The following is an 18,281-nucleotide window of genomic DNA, read 5'->3' on the forward strand; positions in this document are numbered from 1 at the left end:
ACAACTCTAACGTTTGTTTGCGGACCGCCATAATACCATAGAAGAAGAAGACCTGAGCGCTTGCCCCTCACCCGGCTTTACAAGTGGAATGCACTGTTGAGTGCTACATCCTGAGGAGTACGTGCTGATTGTATGGAGATTGTGACAGCCGGTTAAATGGCATCACTTGACAAGGCAATAACAAGATGTATGTCAGGAGAAGTGCAGTATTATCATAAGGAGAGTTATACCTGGAATACAGAGGAGGAATGGCGGAAAAAAGGGAGATGGTTTGTCAAAGAAGAGGGGTAGAAAGTGTAAGCAGAGTGGGTTGAAGACAGTAGGAGAAATGGAAGTGAATGAGGGCGCAGTATTGGAGGTGGTAGGTGTGGTGAAGTTCTTGGAGCCCGAGGGTCAGGATAAAGATGAGTCTGTGACAGTAGGAGTGACGTTTTGGGAAAAAGTGGACCCTTGCTTTTTGGCTGATCCATTTGAGGTATCAGGGTAGGTGAATACAGAGTTGGGTGCTGTGGAATCGGTGAGGGTAACCAGAGTATTTTAATAATTGTATGTGTTTCTGCTGGTCAGAGGGAGCAGGCACTCCGTGTTAAACGAATTGGGGAAAGAGATGTGAATTGTTTTGCTCTCAAGAAAAGGGCGCCATTGAAAGGAGTGATTAATGGGGTAGCGGTAAATGTGAAGCTGACCAACTGAAGGGAAAGATTCCCAGTGTATGTGATGCTCGTCGTTTGGTATGACACAGACAGGGTGGCGTGAGTGAGTCATTGTCTCTACTTTTGAGTTTTGATATTGAGTCTTTGCCCGACAAAGTGATGTTAGGATATATAACTTATCCTGTACGAGCTTTTGTGCTGACTACATTACGTTGTTACAGGTATCAAGCTTATGGGCATGTGGAAGCAGTGTGTAGGAGGGAGGTTCTAGGTGTGAGAATAGTACAGAAGGGCATGAGACAAAGGAATGTGTAGCATTGGGGAAAGTAGTGGTATGTGTTAGTTGTAAGGGTGCCCATGGGGCTGTGGATCAGAATTGTCCCGTGCGAGAGAGGCAGGTTGAGGTTTCCAGGATTAGAGTAGTGCAGAAGTTGTCATATGCTGAGGCAGTGAAGAAAGTAGATGAAGAGGGGTCAAGGGGGAGGGATCCTGAGAGGACTGGTGTGAGTAGTAGATGTCTACCAGTACAGGGGGATAAACCATCAATGATATATGTTTCAGTAAGATTGGATTTTTGGCATTTATAGTAATGGTCATCAACTGTACTGCAGGGATAGAACGTAAGTCGCAAAAAATTGAGGTTGTGGTGGCAGCTGTAGAGAGGTATTTGGGTGTGCGAGACATGACATCAGAAGAATTACAGGGTGTGTTAAGTGGTTGTGTCCCATCCTTTCAGGCTGTTGGCCTGAAGTAGGACTAAATATATTTAAATATTGGATGGTATTTATTTATACTTTTTGTGAGTGTAGTGTTAGATGGTAAGGTATTTGTTGAATATTTGTATTTATTTTTAAGCAAAGTATACGGGAGTTATACTCCAGTCTAGTAGGTGGCGGTAATGCAACATTTATTAGATGCCAACCACCGTTAAACCTCATCGAAGAAGAAAGAAGCTTGAGTGCCTCTGTTGTCCCTCCGATTTATATCCTCACTCTTTGCTTTTTCTGTCATTCTGCGCCCAGGCCACCTGCTCGACCATGGCTCTGTTGAAGTCCAGCAAGGCAATCTCCAGTATTGGGACTTTCTCCGCATCCCTGGGAGTTTTGTCTACCCGTAACAGGTAATACCAGACATGCAATCTCTGCACTGTCATGTTTGACATTGAATGAATAGCTAGCTAGCTAGCCATGCCCGCAATGACTCAAGTAGCCTAACTTCAAGTTTACTGAGTGGGGGTCCGAAGTGGTCATGCATTTACGTCTCTCATTGTGGTTTAGCTAGCTATCTACCTACCTAATATTTAAATTACATTTGATTTGGTTTGCTAGCTGATTGAAACTCGCATTCATCCATCCGCCGCCTGTCGTGACTGAAATTTCCCGTTCATATCTTTGGCTTTAGTCAAGTCATACTTGTAGACTTCAAAGCTCAACCAGTTCACTTACAATCGAACTTGGCAAGGTTATTTTCCAGCTATGGATACTGATACTGTTATTTGGTGGCTCTGTAAAAATATTATTCAGATTTCAGTGGCATGTGGTATGTTGTCATAGTGATCATTCAGTTCGTCCTGTGAAAGGTAAATTATTAAAGCATTTTTCAATTTTAGGGTCGCAGAGGCATTTAGCCTTTGAGATTCGACGTATTTTCTCGGTTTGATCTGCCTCGCATACCGTAGCTCCCTAATTCTAGCGTGATCATTGGTTATGGTGTGCAGGCCCCTGGTCGCTGATTGGCCAAGTGATGTCCCGGTTTCTACGGAGATGTGACGACAGTAACCGGTGTCCTTTCGCTTTTTTCTTGGAGGACAAACTCTGCTCGCTTATAAGATACCGCTCCACATATCTGGAAAACAGGCTATGTATTCGAAAAGCATCTGCAAATACACTCTGCATCACTGTCGGTTTTTGTTAGAACACCGTGCGCCGAGTGTTACATTATTCTCATTCAAAAATAATTTCGGTCTGTATTCAAGTGCATTTTAGTCCATTAGCAGGGTACATTCAAATCTGTGACTTCACATTGTATTGACCCTCATTGGTGCTGGCATAAATAGGACTGTCAGTGTACTCCCTGGGCCTATGAAGTGTATACCAAGCATATTTATATATGCTCGACATCTCACAAGTTAAAATGTACAAAGGTTCTGTGTGTATGTAGATCGCACAAACTGCTGATAGTATTAGCAATATGAAGCAGTGGGTAGGCTGATAATATACTCAGGTTCTTCTCACTCTGATAACAGATTTGTCAGAATCAGATAACAAGTATTCATATTTGTTATCAGTTTTACTGATTGAGGATCTGATTTTAATGTGCAGTCCCAATGTTTCTGATCAGCAGAGTGTTCAATTTTAGTCGCCTGAGATCTTTTTGTTATTGGACAATGGACGTTCTGTAAGGATGTTCTATAATGCTATATAAACAGGCTCTATGACAGGTGACTGTTCAGTGTGTTCCCTAAAACTCAAGGTGGGTGTCATGTCATCATTCTTGTCTATAGTCTTGTGTTGCGGTCTTGGCGTTGCTGCCCTTTGCGAAGCATTCGGCTCTAAGTATTGCTGTGAGTTCCAGGGTGTTTGAACACAACCGTTGAACGTGAATCTCAATGAGCTGCGGAGTATCACTGCTCAAGTCATAGTGGCTCACCACTACATTTGACATATCAAAACATACTACTGTAGCAGTACACACTGGTGAGTAGCATCAGACACAACATGGTTTTAGAGAGTGCAATATTACAGAAGGTTCCAATAGAAATGTAGGCTGTCTAAAACAGATGTGGTTCTCTGTTGGGAGTCTTGCTGTCAACTTACATTTTTTTCCCATGCAATGTTTTAAACATATCTCTAGTTCAGCCTCAGCAGGCCTATAGCCTCCAGTACAGCAGTGAGAGGAATATGTAAGATTAGAGGCCCTGCTTTCCCCTCTTTCAAAGGTCATGTGGAAGAGGTCAGGGGCAAGGTCATATGTGTGTGTGTAATTCTATTAGTTCCTGAACTGGGCCCCTGCTAATTTTCTGTTCTTTCCTCCTCATAAGACACATTCCATACAGGGGGATGGAATCGTTTTGTGTTTGAGAGCATTTGTATGTGTGAGAGCATATGTTTGCAGTGCCTGACCTTTGCATGAGCTGTTAATGTGTGTGTGTGTGTGGAAAGGGAAGTGTGAAGTATTGGATGGATAATCAGCTTGGTGGGGTCAGTGTGAAAAAAAGACCAGGCTGTAATGACCAGATCCAAAGATATGATGAATGAATTTGTTCTGAATTTCAAAGAACCAATCGTTGCCTTTGTTTCAACCACTCCCCCTGCCCTTTAGAGCTGTCATTCTGGTAGTGTAGTGGCGATGGAGAGAGATGTTCATGTATTTAGTGCAGTACATCTCCTCCCTTTTAGTGACTCCCTCTAATGCCATCCAACCCGGGCCCTTCACCTCGACAGACTTTAACTGTGTGTAGTGGTGATTTTGTGTGTGTGTGTGTCTAGCTTTTCGCTGTGCAGGGACTGGGGGATGACCAGGCATTCACCAGGTCATAGTCCAGAGTGTTGGTCTACTGTGGGTGGGTGGTGCTACTCTCCTCTGGTTGGTTGAGGGCAACTGTTTCTTGAGCAGAGTATAGTACTGTTTACTGTTGAGTTTGTCTTTTATTTTAAGTCCAGTGTCTTGGAGAAATATAAGCCTACACTGAGTGATTTTAGAAAAAGAAACTCATCCGTTGGTGTCTACTGTGAAACAAATAAGAACACAAGTCTGCAAAATTATGTTAAATTAAGCTGCTTCTGTTTGTTTCTCCCCCTCCCTTGTGTTGCAGCTCATGGTGGGGTGGAGTGCAGATGGGCCCCCCTGATCCCATCCTGGGGGTGTCGGAGGCCTTTAAGAGGGACACCAGCCCGAAGAAGATGAACCTGGGGGTGGGGGCCTACAGGGACGACCACGGCAAACCCTTTGTGCTCGATTGTGTCCGCAAGGTAGGAATACCATGACAACCAGTGTAACTACCCAGGCTTCCACACACGCACAGACAGGGACTAGATAACTATCCCAAGTTTCACCCAGCCATTCATATTTTGAGGTTCACTCCACACAGGAAAGGTGAGTAGCTACGCCGGCTCTTATTGTTTTGTAATCCCGAGCTCAGCATTGGTGAAAGGCCAATCCTGTCACACTGCTATTAGCCCTTTTATGTAAGAACCGGATCAGTTAACAAACACATAGAAGCATGAAGACGGTGGTTTTCATGTTATTGAGCTGATTCTCACTATACAAGCTTTTATGGAGTTGCAGGCCTGTGTGTTTCTGATTGGTGCATTTCTGCACTGTCATCCTGAGCTTAACTCGTATAATGTATAACCATATGGAACCTCTATTACTGTGTGGATGTGTGTTTGCATACATTTATGTATGTAAGTTTGAGGTGCAGGCTCCAGCAGACCCATGTGTTAGACATTTACAGTATTTCTGCATAGTCGTTCTGAGCTCAGCTCATACAGCCCTGCTAAACCCCAGCTGTGTGTGTTACGCTATCTTTGATTTGGCAGGGCTTTGGATCAGTCAAGAAGTGGATGCTGAGGAAATGTCATCATTAAAAACCTTTCTACTTCCCCTCACACTCACTATTTCTCTACCATCCTTCCCGACTCTCGCTCTCGCTCTTGCTCTCGCTCTCTCTCTCTAGGCAGAGGCTCTGATTTCTTCCAAGCAGTTGGATAAGGAGTATCTGGCCATCGGTGGTCTGGGGGACTTCACCAAGTCCTGCGCTCAGCTAGCCCTGGGGGCTGACAGCGAGGTCCTCAAGAGTGGCAGGGTGAGTGGATGCGTGGGTGGTAGCTTGGAAGCACATTTGCTGTCGGTGTGTTAAGTGAATGATAGAAATGCTATTAACATCTCTCTCCTCTCTTCAGAACATCACTGTCCAGACCATTTCAGGAACCGGCTCTCTGTGCATTGGAGCCAACTTCCTGGTAAAGACCTGCCTCTTAACAGCTAAACAGGAAGAGAATGAATGCACCTACACTACCACGGTTCCATTTGGGCCCATAGCCCCCTAGAACAGTGCACCCTCATCAGTGCACCCTTATCATACCCTGAAATGACTGCCTTCTCTATAATATATATGCATTACAAATGATTGTGTTCTATAAAACAATACTATCTTCATACCGGTAGTACTGTGGAGTGTGTATGGTGTCAGTCAGTTAATTCATTATATTTTTCTCTAGTCTCGCTTCCACAGTGCGTCCCGTGACGTGTACCTGCCCAAGCCCTCCTGGGGGAACCACACACCCATCTTCAGAGATGCTGGCATGCAGCTGAAAGCCTACCGCTACTACGACCCCTCCACCTGCGGCTTCGACTTCAACGGGGCACTCGACGACATCTCTGTGAGAGAGGGATGGGAAAGGGGGGGGTTGTATGATTCCACACTGACATGGAGGACCATTACCATGTCTTCTGAGATCTGTCTTTATATTGTTATGTTGACTTAATAAGGTTACGGTGTGGGGGTCTATTTCCGTCATGAGAATCTGATTTGAATGTTAGTGTAACACTATTTCCCCTCTGATACAGAAAATGCCAGAGAAGAGTGTGATCATGCTGCATGCCTGTGCCCATAACCCCACCGGTGTGGACCCCAAGCCTGAGCAGTGGAAGGAGATCGCTGACCTGGTGAAGGTGAGTGTGCTTACCATAGATATGAAAGACCTCAATGGTGATTTCTCTGTAAATGCCCTAACTAGCTAAAGTCTCTGTCACTATTGGGACTCTACTGCTGAAGAGCTTTACTGCCCAGTGCCTACAGGTGATTTGTGTGAAGACTGACATCTTTACTGTGCCAGACAACTATTTACACACACGGTCCTAATAATAACTCCTCCCCTGTTCTGCTGTTCCTTCAGAAAAGGGACCTGTTGGTGTTCTTTGACATGGCCTACCAGGGCTTTGCCAGTGGAGATATTGATCGTGATGCCTGGGCTGTTCGTCACTTCATCGAGCAGGGCCACAAAATTGTCCTGTCTCAGTCCTTCGCTAAGAACATGGGCCTCTACGGTCGGTCTCATTATACACACACACAAAATCTCACTCACAAACTATGGTATTGACATAGTAGAATGGGGAAAAACTCCCACCGGTGTGGTATCTTACCTGTCTATGTGTTGACAGGTGAGCGAGTGGGAGGGTTCACTGTGGTGTGTAACGATGCCGAGGAAGCTAAGAGGGTGGAGTCTCAGCTGAAGATTCTGATCCGGCCAATGTACTCCAACCCTCCAATGAATGGAGCCAGAATTGCTGCCACTATTCTCAACACACCAGACCTTTATAAAATCTGGTAAGTGTACATACACACACACGACCCCAAAAATGTTGTTTGCCCATTTCACTGATCCTGTGATTTCGTAATCTAGCTGACTGCCTAGGAAGGTATCGGAGTTCTCTTTGGAGTGGTCTCCTGTCTCTACACACAACTTACATTCTGTTTCCTCATCAACCCCCCTGATTAACCTCTCTACACAGGTTGGAGGAGGTCCACGGCATGGCCAACCGCATCATCAAGATGAGGGAGCAGCTGGCGGCCAACCTGAAGAACGAGGGCTCCACTCACAACTGGCAGCATGTCATCGACCAAATCGGCATGTTCTGCTTCACAGGCCTCAAGCCTGAACAGGTACACACACAAACGACCACACCCACTCTTTATATCCACACCTGTACCATACAACCTTAAGACATTATTATATTCATATTGGTCATATTCATCAGTTGGAATTAAGTTCTAGTATAATGATAAATTGCGTTGACTCCAGGTGTTTGTGTGTGTCTACCCCAGGTTGAGCGTCTGACTAAGGAGTTTTCAGTGTACATGACCAAGGATGGTAGAATCTCCATGGCAGGCGTCACGTCCAGCAATGTGGGATACCTAGCGCATGGAATCCACGCCGTCACTAAGTAAAAAGGAGAATGCTGGGAGAAACAGCGGGGCACGGTGGTGCTGGACACAATCCAAATTAAAATAACACCCTGAAAAATAGCATTTTTTGTCATTTTACTCTCCCTGCCCTCTCCACCCACCCCTTACAGAGGAGCTGGACATTCTTAAAGACTGTCAATTGTTCATCGTCAAGTTCAACTTTGACCTCAACCCTCCTCGCGGTAGGGAGGCCACCATGTCAAAGGTTGTTTAGTGATGGTCCAATGATCTGCCCTACATTTGACTAATGTCTGATGTCTCTCTTCTACTCTTATTTATTGTATGTCAAAGGTTAATATTAATTAACTTAATAAATGGCTTAATAATGACAGGTTAATATTTTCTTTTAAACCTGCTCTGCCTGCTGTGGTCCAAATTACTGTTAGGCTACAGATTAGTTTACCAACACTTAGGCTCTGTTGTGTGTGTGAGAATTGTGAACTCTTGTCTGTCATTGCATATTTCTGTAGGATGTGAAAGTTCAACTTTTCCTCCACACCAGTAGAGTAGCAGAAAACTCAGCATTTCCAGATAACAATTAGTTATAAGATTGTCTGGCACTACCTTTAGATGAGATACGGTCATTGATATTTTAATATGCTTTAGAAGTGGACAATAATGTATGATCATTCAGTCCTTTCACTCAGCCTCTGTCTCTTGCATTTCCACTTGCATAATCTTGTCTTTGATACTCACTATAAATAATTATATTACTGTACAAGTTTTGTGCTTTTTGCACTAAGAGCAGGGTCTACTGTGGGGGTCTTTCTTCTAAGTGTTGATGAGTGAGCAGTCAGCCAGCCAGTCTTAAATGCCCACTGAATGTTCCTCTCACCCCCCAAACAATGGTTTGAAGTTTTAAAGGTGCAATATACAGAAATCGCTCTGCCATTTCCTGGTTGCTAAAATTCTAATAGTTTGCCTAATTTCAGTTTGACAAGTAATGTGTAGAGAATCACTGTACCATCTAAACCGCTGTGGAATATATCTTCAATAACCGAAAGTGTTGTATTTTCAGCTGTTCAAAGCTGGTGTACAAAACTGAAAGTAAGATGCAAAAAATGAAACTTAATGGTAAGCAGAGACAGCGCACAGAACAGATCTACTGCTTCTTAGACTTGCTTTCAATGACAATGACTGATCTATAACTAAACAATTCCATTTGAATTTGGTCCAAAAAGTTAAATTGCAGCTTTAAAAGGATAGACTGTCCTATGATGGTGCTCTTGTATTTCCACAAGAAAAGGCATTTTACAAGTGTTATTTAGATCACTGGGTGACTCCTATCCCCTCCGTTTCAGAACCAAGAGGTTATAGAACTTCTATTAATATATGTATAGACACTGTTTTGCTCCAATGATCAGCCTTTGAACATTTTCTCTGTGTGTGTCTTTCTGATTGTAACAAGACAGATTGTGCAGGGAAATTCACCTTTCTGCTGTCTACTCATGAAGATTAAGCTGCTCTGTCACCATTTTCGGGTTAGCGCAAAATAATAAAACAATATGGAGCATCGGTCAGGTCTTTCTCTGAACAATTAAAAACATTCTATCATTGAAGTAACTGGGCTTATTTTGTATTTCTTTCTAACAAGAATATTGTCAAACCAAATGTAAGAAACTGAACTGATACCGTTGGACTATGGCAATGGTACCCAACCTTTTTCAGTTACTGTACCGCCAACTGAATTTTGCTCTGGCCGGAGTACCCCTGAAATAGCCCTCATGCATTTTACCAGTAGGCTGGTGGTCTCATGAATCTTCTCAAGTACCCCCTGTGGATAGACCAAGTACCCCTGGTTGGGAACCAGTGTAGGACATGATTTTACTACGAAAATCATTGGTTTTATTAAACACAAAATACTCTCGTTTTATGAAGATGTATCTGCAGTACACAGGAGGTTGGTGGCAAATTAATTGGGGAGGGCAGGCTCGTGATAATGGCTGGAGTGGAATGGTATCAAATACATCAAACATACAGTTGAAGTTGGAAGTTTACATGCACTTAGATTGGAGTCATTAAAACTTGTTTTTCAACCACTCCACAAATGTCTTGTTAACAAACTATAGTTTTGGCAAGTCAGTTAGGACATCTACTTTGTGCATGACACAAGTCATTTTTCCAACAATTGTTTACAGACAGATTATTTCACTTATAATTCACTGTATCACAATTCCAGTGGGTAAGAAGTTTACATACACAAAGTTGACTGTGCCTTTAAACAGCTTGGAAAAGTCCAGAAAATTATGTCATGGCTTTAGAAGCTTCTGATAGGTTAATTGACATCATTTGAATCAATCGGAGGTTTACCTGTGGATGTATTTCAAGGCCTACCTTCAAACCCAGTGCCTCTTTGCTTGACATCATGGGAAAATCAAAAGAAATCAGCTAAGACCTCAGAAAAACAATTGTAGACCTCCACAAGTCTGGTTCATCCTTGGGAGCAATTTCCAAACGCCTGAAGGTACCACGTTCATCTGTACAAACAATAGTATGCAAGTATAAACAACATGGGACCACACAGCCATCATACCGCTCAGGAAGGAGACGCGTTCTGTCTCCTAGAGTTGAACGTACTTTGGTGTGAAAAGTGCAAATAAATCCAAGAACAACAGCAAAGGACCTTGTGACGATGCTGGAGGAAACAGGTACAAAAGTATCTATATCCACAGTAAAATGAGTCCTATATTGACATAACCTGAAAGGCCGCTCAGCAAGGAAGAAGCCACTGCTCCAAAACCGCCATAAAAAAGTCAGACTACGGTGTGCAACTGCACATGGGGCAAAGATCGTACTTTTTGGAGAAATGTCCTCTGGTCTGATGAAACAAAAATAGAACTGTTTGGCCATAATGACCATCGTTATGTTTGGAGGAAAAGGGGGAGGCTTGCAAGCCGAAGAACACCATCCCAACCGTGAAGCACGGGGGTGGCAGCATCATGTTGTGGGGGTGCTTTGCTGCAGGAGGGACTGGTGCACTTCACAAAATAGATGGCATCATGAGGCAATCCTATAGAACATTTGTGGGCAGAACTGAAAAAGCTTGTGCGAGCAAGGAGGCCTACAAACCTGACTCAGTACACCAGCTCTGTCAGGAGGAATGGGTTGAAATTCACCCAACTTATTGTGGGAAGCTTGTGGAAGGCTACCCAAAACGTTTGACCCAAGTGTTTCAGTATGATATGTTGGATAAAAGAATAAAGACAGACACCAATGTCTAGTTCAATAGCCTTGTTCATGCATTGTACAAATCCCTACACGCGAAGTCCGGGGAACAGTCCGGGTAGTCGAATACCTATCAACTAGACTCCGTAACATCATCATTTTCAATAGAAAGTGCAAACATAACGGCATAACATTAAGTTCTTAGCAGTCAAGTCATAACAATTGAAAAAGCATGACATTTTCTTTTTATTTCAGTTGTCATCTTCCTTTTCTTTTCTTTTTTCTTTTTTTATTAACAGAGAACAAGTTAACCAACCATGCTATTTTGTTTGTTTTTTCGCATTGGCCGTAACTTGTTTTGAACATAATGTTGCTGCTACCATCTCTTATGACCGAAAAGAGCTTCTGAACATTAGAACAGGGATTACTCGCCTCAAATTGGATGAGGAGTTCTTCAATGAGTCGGACGCGAGGGATATACTACAGACACCCTACCAGGCCAAGATCCCCGTATATTCGCTGGAAAAGGAAATGTAGGTTTCGCGGAAAGAGATCAGGATGCATTGTGAGGATCAGGCGATGACTGGATAATCTGCCCTTGCCTTCTGTTCTGCTAGCTAACGTTCAATTGCTGGAAAATAAATGTGACGAACTGAAAGCACGTATATCCTTCCAACAGGACATTATAAACTGTAATATCTTATGTTTCACCGAGTCGTGGCTGAATGACGACATTAGGAACATACAGCTGGCGGGTTATCTTCTTACGGCTAGGGGTTCCGCTAGCTTAACTTCTTGTTAATCTACCCATCGTGTCTGATTTCAAAAAGGCTTTACAGCGAAAGCACACCATATGATTATGTTAGGTTAGAGCCTAGTCACAAAAACACATACAGCCATTTTCCAGCCAAAGAGAGGAGTCACAAAAAGCAGAAATAGAGATAAAATTAATCACTAACCTTTGATGATATTCATCAGATGGCACTCATAGGACTTCATGTTACACAATACATTTATGTTTTGTTCGATAAAGTTCATATTTATATCCAAAAATCTCAGATTACATTGGTGCGTTATGGTCAGTAATGTTGTGCCTCGAAAACATCCGGCGAATTTTCAGAGAGCCACATCAATTTACAGAAATACTCATCATAATCTTTGATAAAAGATACAACTGTTATGCACAGAATAAAAAACTTTACGGAAAAAGCACACCATGCAATAATCTGAGTACGGCGCTCAGACACACAAATAAGCCATACAGGTACCCGCCATGCTGTGGAGTCAACAGAAGTCAGAAATAGCATTATAAATATTTACTTACCTTTGATGATCTTCATCAGAATGCACTCCCAGGAATCCCAGTTCCACAACAACTGTTTGTTTTGTTCGATAGTCCATCATTTATGTCCAAATACCTCCTTTTTGTTCGCGCGTTCAGTTCACAATCCAAACTCACGAGGCGCGGGCAAGTCCAGGCGAAAGTTCAGATGAAAAGTCCAAAAAGTTATATAACAGTTCATAGAAGCATGTCAAACGATGTATAGAATACATTTTTAGGATGTTTTTAACATAATTTTTCAATAATGTTTCAACCGGAGAATTCCTTTGTCTTTAGAAATGCAATGGAACGCAGGTCGCTCTCACGGCCATGCACGTGACCAGTTCATGGCACTCTGCCAGACATCAGGTTGAAACAGATCTCATGCTCTCCGCCTTCACAGTAGAAGCCTCAAACAAGGTTCTAAAGACTGTTGACATCTAGTGGAAGCCTTAGGAAGTGCAATATGACATTGAAAGATTAGTGGAATCTGTGTGGGTAGCTGGACAGGTAGGATGACTGACAGTGAAGGTGAACAGGTGGTCACGTGTCAGGTGACAGAGGAATGGATGAGACTGAGGCAGGAATTACTTTAACCATAAAGTGGTATATTTACTGAGTAGTGTGGATTCATGGACGCACAGAACTTCTGGAGCAGACGGAGTTAAGGAAGAGAAAGCAGCGAGATCAGGCGATGGCGTTTTCCTCCTTTTATGGGGATGAGATCTGTCGGTCATTGCCGCCTGACCTAATTAAAGCGCCCCTGGCCCAGCTGAGTAAGTGGCCATGAATTAAAGGATTATTCCACCAACTCCATGGGTCTTTTCTACAGCCACCCTGGAAATTTGTTAAATTCCACACTCCTCAAAAAGGCTCATTGCTCCCCGTCCTCCGTCATCTCATGGAGAGGAATTAGTCAAGCAACTGGCCGGATATATGTCCGGTTCTTTACCTGGATCTCCACTGATCTAACGCGACCATCGGTCCCAGGCATGGTCTTAGTGATACGTCCCACCGGCCAGGAGGCTCGAGGCAGTTGAGGGTCCACCATCATTACTACTTGGCAAGTTTCCAGGCTGGCCATTTCTCTCCGCCATTTCCCTCTGTGCTGTAGGCTTGGTAGGTAATCCCGAATGAATCGGGCCCAGAAATGGTCAGCCAAGATCTGGCTGTGTCGCCACCGGCGTCTGCCAGGATCTTGTACGGTTTCCCCCGTCGGGAGATAAACCGCCGTAGGGCCATGAGGAAGGCTTCAGTATCCAAACTCTCCAGTAGGTCCAGGTGGACACACCTAGTTGTCAAACACTTGAATAGAATGCCCCAGCGCTTTTCCACTCGACGACCTAGCTTGATTGTCAAGGGGCCAAAGCAATCTACTCCTGTTGACCAGAAGGATGGTTTGAGGAGGCGCAAGCGAGCAGGGGGTAAATCTGCCATTTTGGGCACAAGAGCCTACTCTAGGACTGAGATGGAGCTGCATACCGGATACCCTTGGGTACAAGCACCGCTCAGCCCTGAGTACCGAAACCCCCACTCTGCGCACCCTCTATCGGACCCTGGCCAGTCAATACGATCCCCTTGGGTAAATCCTGCCATACACAACCCGGGGCCAAAGTCTAAGTCCAGGACCTGTGGCAGACCAAGAGGGACTGGGATGAACCGATCCACCCGGCTGACCTAGTGGAACGATGGATCTGTTGGGAAACAGAGTTATCGGAGCTCTCTTTCGGTACTAAGCAGAACGTCACCAGGAAAGATCCCCAGGCCCGGCAGTACCAACCACCACCACCACAGTGCCAGGGCATCATCTGCCATCGCTATCACCGCCACCCCTACCCAGGCATGCCAGTGCAGCAGCGTCCCGGGCAACCTGGTCCTGAGAGCTGTGCTCAGGGAGGAGCACCATTCCCCAACTCCCCCATCCCTTCCAAGACCTTACTTGTGGTCCCGTGTGGCTCAGTTGGTAGAGCATGGCGCTTGCAACGCCAGGGTTGTGGGTTCATTTCCCACGGGGGGACCAGGATGAATATGTATGAACTTTCCAATTTGTAAGTCGCTCTGGATAAGAGCGTCTGCTAAATGACTTAAATGTAAATGTAAATGTAAATGTAATTTCCTTACAGCGATTGCAGGGTTTCCTCAATGTGCAGGTCTCCGCCTTATGGCTACGGGCACACTTGTAGCATCGCTCGCCTGAAGTGATCCAGGCCTTCAATTGAGGTTGAGTGAGCTTTTTTACCTTGGGGCATGAGCCAAGGAAGTGCCCCTTACTATTGCAATATGGGCAGTAAGGCTGGAACTTGATGTTCTTGCTCTTGAGAGGGGTCTTCTTCCCGGGTTCCTCCCCGGCTTCACTATTTAAGTACATGGTAGTGGTATTTGGCCTTTTCTGTCCCTCCTGGCGTTCAAACTCCTTCCTTCCCCCGGTGGCTATGGCTGAGATTGTGGCCTGGTGAGCGATGCTTTTCGCCTTTGCCTTCACCTCCAACCATGCGGCCAGGTCTCTGAGAGCATAAGTGCTTCTCGAGCCCTCTTTCAGGATGCCCTTGTTCAAACAATGTTCAATGAAACTGTCTCTGAGGTACACTGGAAGTTTGCTAAGAAGCCTGTCCACGTGGGAGCCACATTTCATCTCGTTCCCGTCTTCTCCTTCAACGGATTGGAGTATCGAGGTCAGGGATTGGACAGCCAGGGAGAACTCTTGGAAGGCAGCATGGTCTCCCATTTTAATTGGAGACGTGTTCAGGATGTTGTTTAGTTCATTCTGGACTAGCTGGCGTGGCTCACCATATCTCGCCTTCAGGGCCTGGAGAGCGGCAGTGTATGGTGTTGCGGAGTGCATAAAGGATTGGGCCAGCTGGTATGCACTGGGAAACCGCAAATGATCCATTAGTACTTGGTATTTGTAGCGTTCTGACAGATGACTGTGAATCCCCAGTAGGCTCTCCAATGCCATTTCCAAAAGGACAAATTCACTCTCCTTTCCGCTCTCAAAGTATGGCAGTTTGGGTCTGGGAATTCCATAGGCTGAGGCTACTAGAAGTTTCATAATGTTGGCTCCCTCTTCTGGTTGCGTGAATAATATAAACCCGGGACTTCTGATGAGCCTACTGTGAGCCTACTGTGGCCTCAATGGGCCGGTCCCCTACTGTCCCAGACCCTCCATTGGTGGCAGCCGGAATTGGGTGAGAGCCCTCCCACCTGATGTTTGAGGACTGGCCTGGCCCTGGACGAGAGGAACGATTTGCCGTGGTTGGTAATTGGCGGAAAGGCGAAGGAGTGATGCTTTGTACAGATGGAGGAATGCTAACTTGTGTCACTGGCATAGAGGGCGTTGGTGGAGCGGCCTGTCCACCGTGCTCCGTGTTGGCTGTTGACCCCGGAGCCTCCGGGAACTGTGTGCCATGCTGTACCAGAGGGGCAGATTGGGAAAGAAAGGCAGACAGGTCAGGTCCATGTGGAGGGGTGGTCAGGTCTACTCCCTGTTCGTTCCTCTCCAGGAAGGATGAGACCATCCGTGCCTCCTCCAATTCCCTTCTGGCTTGACGGTGCCGTCGCTGCTGTGCCAGGTCCTTGGCAATGAATTCCCGTTCCTGTAGAGCTCTACGGGCCTGCACATCCAATAGGTGACATCGTTCGTCAGCCTGTCGTTCCTCCTCAATCTGACGCTCAATTTCCTCCAAAGCTAATAGTTTCATCCTCTCTTGTAGGACAGCGGTCTGTGAATCGCTGAGGGCTAGTGAATGGCGGCTGCCATGGCCACTTCCAAAGGGGTATCCACTGGTCGAACTACCACTCCGTCTAGAGTGCCTCGATGATTTCCCATTAGTTAAGGGGTGACCTGAGCCTGCCTCAGGAAGCTGGTCAACCTGTGCTGTGGGAGTCACCTCCATGGGTTCTTCCTGTAGACCACTTTCCTGCTCCAAAGCAGTTTCCGGTTCTTGGCTCAGAGGGGATGGTTGATTGCTGAAACGTACAGTTGATCCATCACCACTTTGAGCTCGGGTGGGCTTGCCCTTTGATGTCGGAAACTCGACCACATAATCCTTAAGATAACCAGGTGCTTGCCTGGTTCTTCTGGTGCTGCTGGTGGTTGAGGATGAAGCCTTTGTTGCTTTAGGCTTAGCTCCTGGATATTTCCTTTGTTCCAAGACCGTTCCCTCAGCTGCTCTCCTCTCATCTTCCTTCCAGTGGAGACAATTCTTCCCTCTCCTCCTCACCCATGCTTTGTTGCGAAATAGGAAGCCAATTCTAGATTTAACTTTGGATTGGAGATGTTTGATGTGAGTCTGGAAGGAGAGTTTACAGTCTAACCAGACACCTAGGTATTTGTAGTTGTCCACATATTCTAAGTCAGAACCGTCCAGAGTAGTGATGCTGGACGGGCGGGCAGGTGCAGGCAGCGATCGGTTGAAGAGCATGCATTTAGTTTTACTTGTATTTAAGAGCAGTTGGAGGCCACGCAAGGAGAGTTGTATGGCATTGAAGCTCGTCTGGAGGGTTGTTAACACAGTCTCCAAAGAAGGGCCAGAGGTATACAGAATGGTGTCGTCTGCGTAGAGGTGGATCAGAGACTCACCAGCAGCAAGAGCGACATCATTGATGTATACAGAGAAGAGAGTCGGCCCAGGAATTGAACCCTGTGGCACCCCCATAGAGACTGCCAGAGACCCGGACAACAGGCCCTTCGATTTGACACACTGAACTCTATCAGAGAAGTAGTTGGTGAACCAGGCGAGGCAATCATTTGAGAAACCAAGGCTATCGAGTCTGTCGATGAGGATGTGGTGATTGACAGAGTCGAAAGCATTGGCCAGGTCAATGAATACGGCTGCACAGTATTGTTTCTTGTCGATGGCGGTTAAGATATCGTTTAAGACCTTGAGCGTGGCTGAGGTGCACCCATGACCAGCTCTGAAACCAGATTGCATAGCGGAGAAGGTGCGGTGGGATTCGAAATGGTCGGTAATCTGTTTGTTGACTTGGCTTTCGAAGACCTTAGAAAGGCAGGGTAGGATAGATATAGGTCTGTAACAGTTTGGGTCAAGAGTGTCCCCCCCTTTGAAGAGGGAGATGACCGCAGCTGCTTTCCAATCTTTGGGAATCTCAGACGACACGAAAGAGAGGTTGAACAGGCTAGTAATAGGGGTTGCAACAATTTTGGCAGATAATTTTAGAAAGAAAGGGCCCAGATTGTCTAGCCCGGCTGATTTGTAGGGGTCCAGATTTTGCAGCTCTTTCAGAACATCAGCTGACTGGATTTGGGAGAAGGAGAAATGGGGAAGGATTGGGCGAGTTGCTGTTGGGGGTGCAATGCTGTTGACCGGGGTAGGGGTAGCCAGGTGGAAAGCATGGCCAGCCGTAGAAAAATGCTTATTTAAATTCTCAATTATAGTGGATTTATCTGTGGTGACAGAGTTTCCTATCCTCAGTGCAGTTGGCAGCTGGGAGGAGGTGTTCTTATTCTCCATGGACTTTACAGTTTCCCAGAACTTTTTTGAGTTTGTGTTGCAGGAAGCAAATGTCTGCTTGAAAAAGCTAGCCTTGGCTTTCCTAACTGCCTGTGTATATTCGTTTCTAACTTCCCTGAAAAGTTGCATATCACGGGGGCTGTTCGATGCTAATGCAGAACGCCATAGGATGTTTTTGTGTTGGTTAAGGGCAGTCAGGTCTGGAGAGAACCAAGGGCTATATCTGTTCCTGGTTCTAAATTTCTTGAATGGGGCATGCTTATTTAAGATGGTGAGGAAGGCATTTAAAAAAAATAACCAGGCATCCTCTACTGACGGGATGAGGTCAATATCCTTCCAGGATACCCGGGCCAGGTCGATTAGAAAGGCCTGCTCGCTGAAGTGTTTCAGGAAGCGTTTGACAGTGATGAGTGGAGGTTGTTTGACCGCTGACCCATTACGGATGCAGGCAATGAGGCAGTGATCGCTGAGATCTTGGTTGAAAACAGCAGAGGTGTATTTAGAGGGCAAGTTGGTTAGGATGATATCTATGAGGGTGCCCATGTTTATGGCTTTGGGGTGGTACCTGGTAGGTTCATTGATAATTTGTGTGAGATTGAGGGCATCAAGCTTAGATTGTAGGATGGCTGGGGTGTTAAGCATGTCCCAGTTTAAGTCACCTAGCAGCACGAGCTCTGAAGATAGATGGGGGGCAATCAGTT

At 45.5% G+C, this 18,281-nt stretch overlaps 1 protein-coding gene across 1 annotated transcript; it reads left to right on the forward strand.

Annotated features, from left to right (window-relative positions):
* The first annotated feature begins 1,594 nt into the window (after window positions 1-1,594).
* Window positions 1,595-9,182, forward strand: LOC120047598 (aspartate aminotransferase, mitochondrial-like). The gene is made up of 10 exons (XM_038993139.1): window positions 1,595-1,773; window positions 4,468-4,624; window positions 5,332-5,460; window positions 5,558-5,617; window positions 5,876-6,037; window positions 6,225-6,329; window positions 6,554-6,704; window positions 6,819-6,984; window positions 7,170-7,320; window positions 7,483-9,182. The coding sequence occupies exons 1-10, from the start codon at window positions 1,691-1,693 to the stop codon at window positions 7,603-7,605; spliced, it is 1,287 nt and encodes a 428-aa protein (XP_038849067.1). The 5' UTR covers window positions 1,595-1,690; the 3' UTR covers window positions 7,606-9,182.
* Window positions 9,183-18,281: the final 9,099 nt, after the last annotated feature.

This window comes from Salvelinus namaycush, chromosome 1 (genome assembly GCF_016432855.1).
Source record: "Salvelinus namaycush isolate Seneca chromosome 1, SaNama_1.0, whole genome shotgun sequence".
Taxonomy (NCBI): domain Eukaryota; kingdom Metazoa; phylum Chordata; class Actinopteri; order Salmoniformes; family Salmonidae; genus Salvelinus; species Salvelinus namaycush.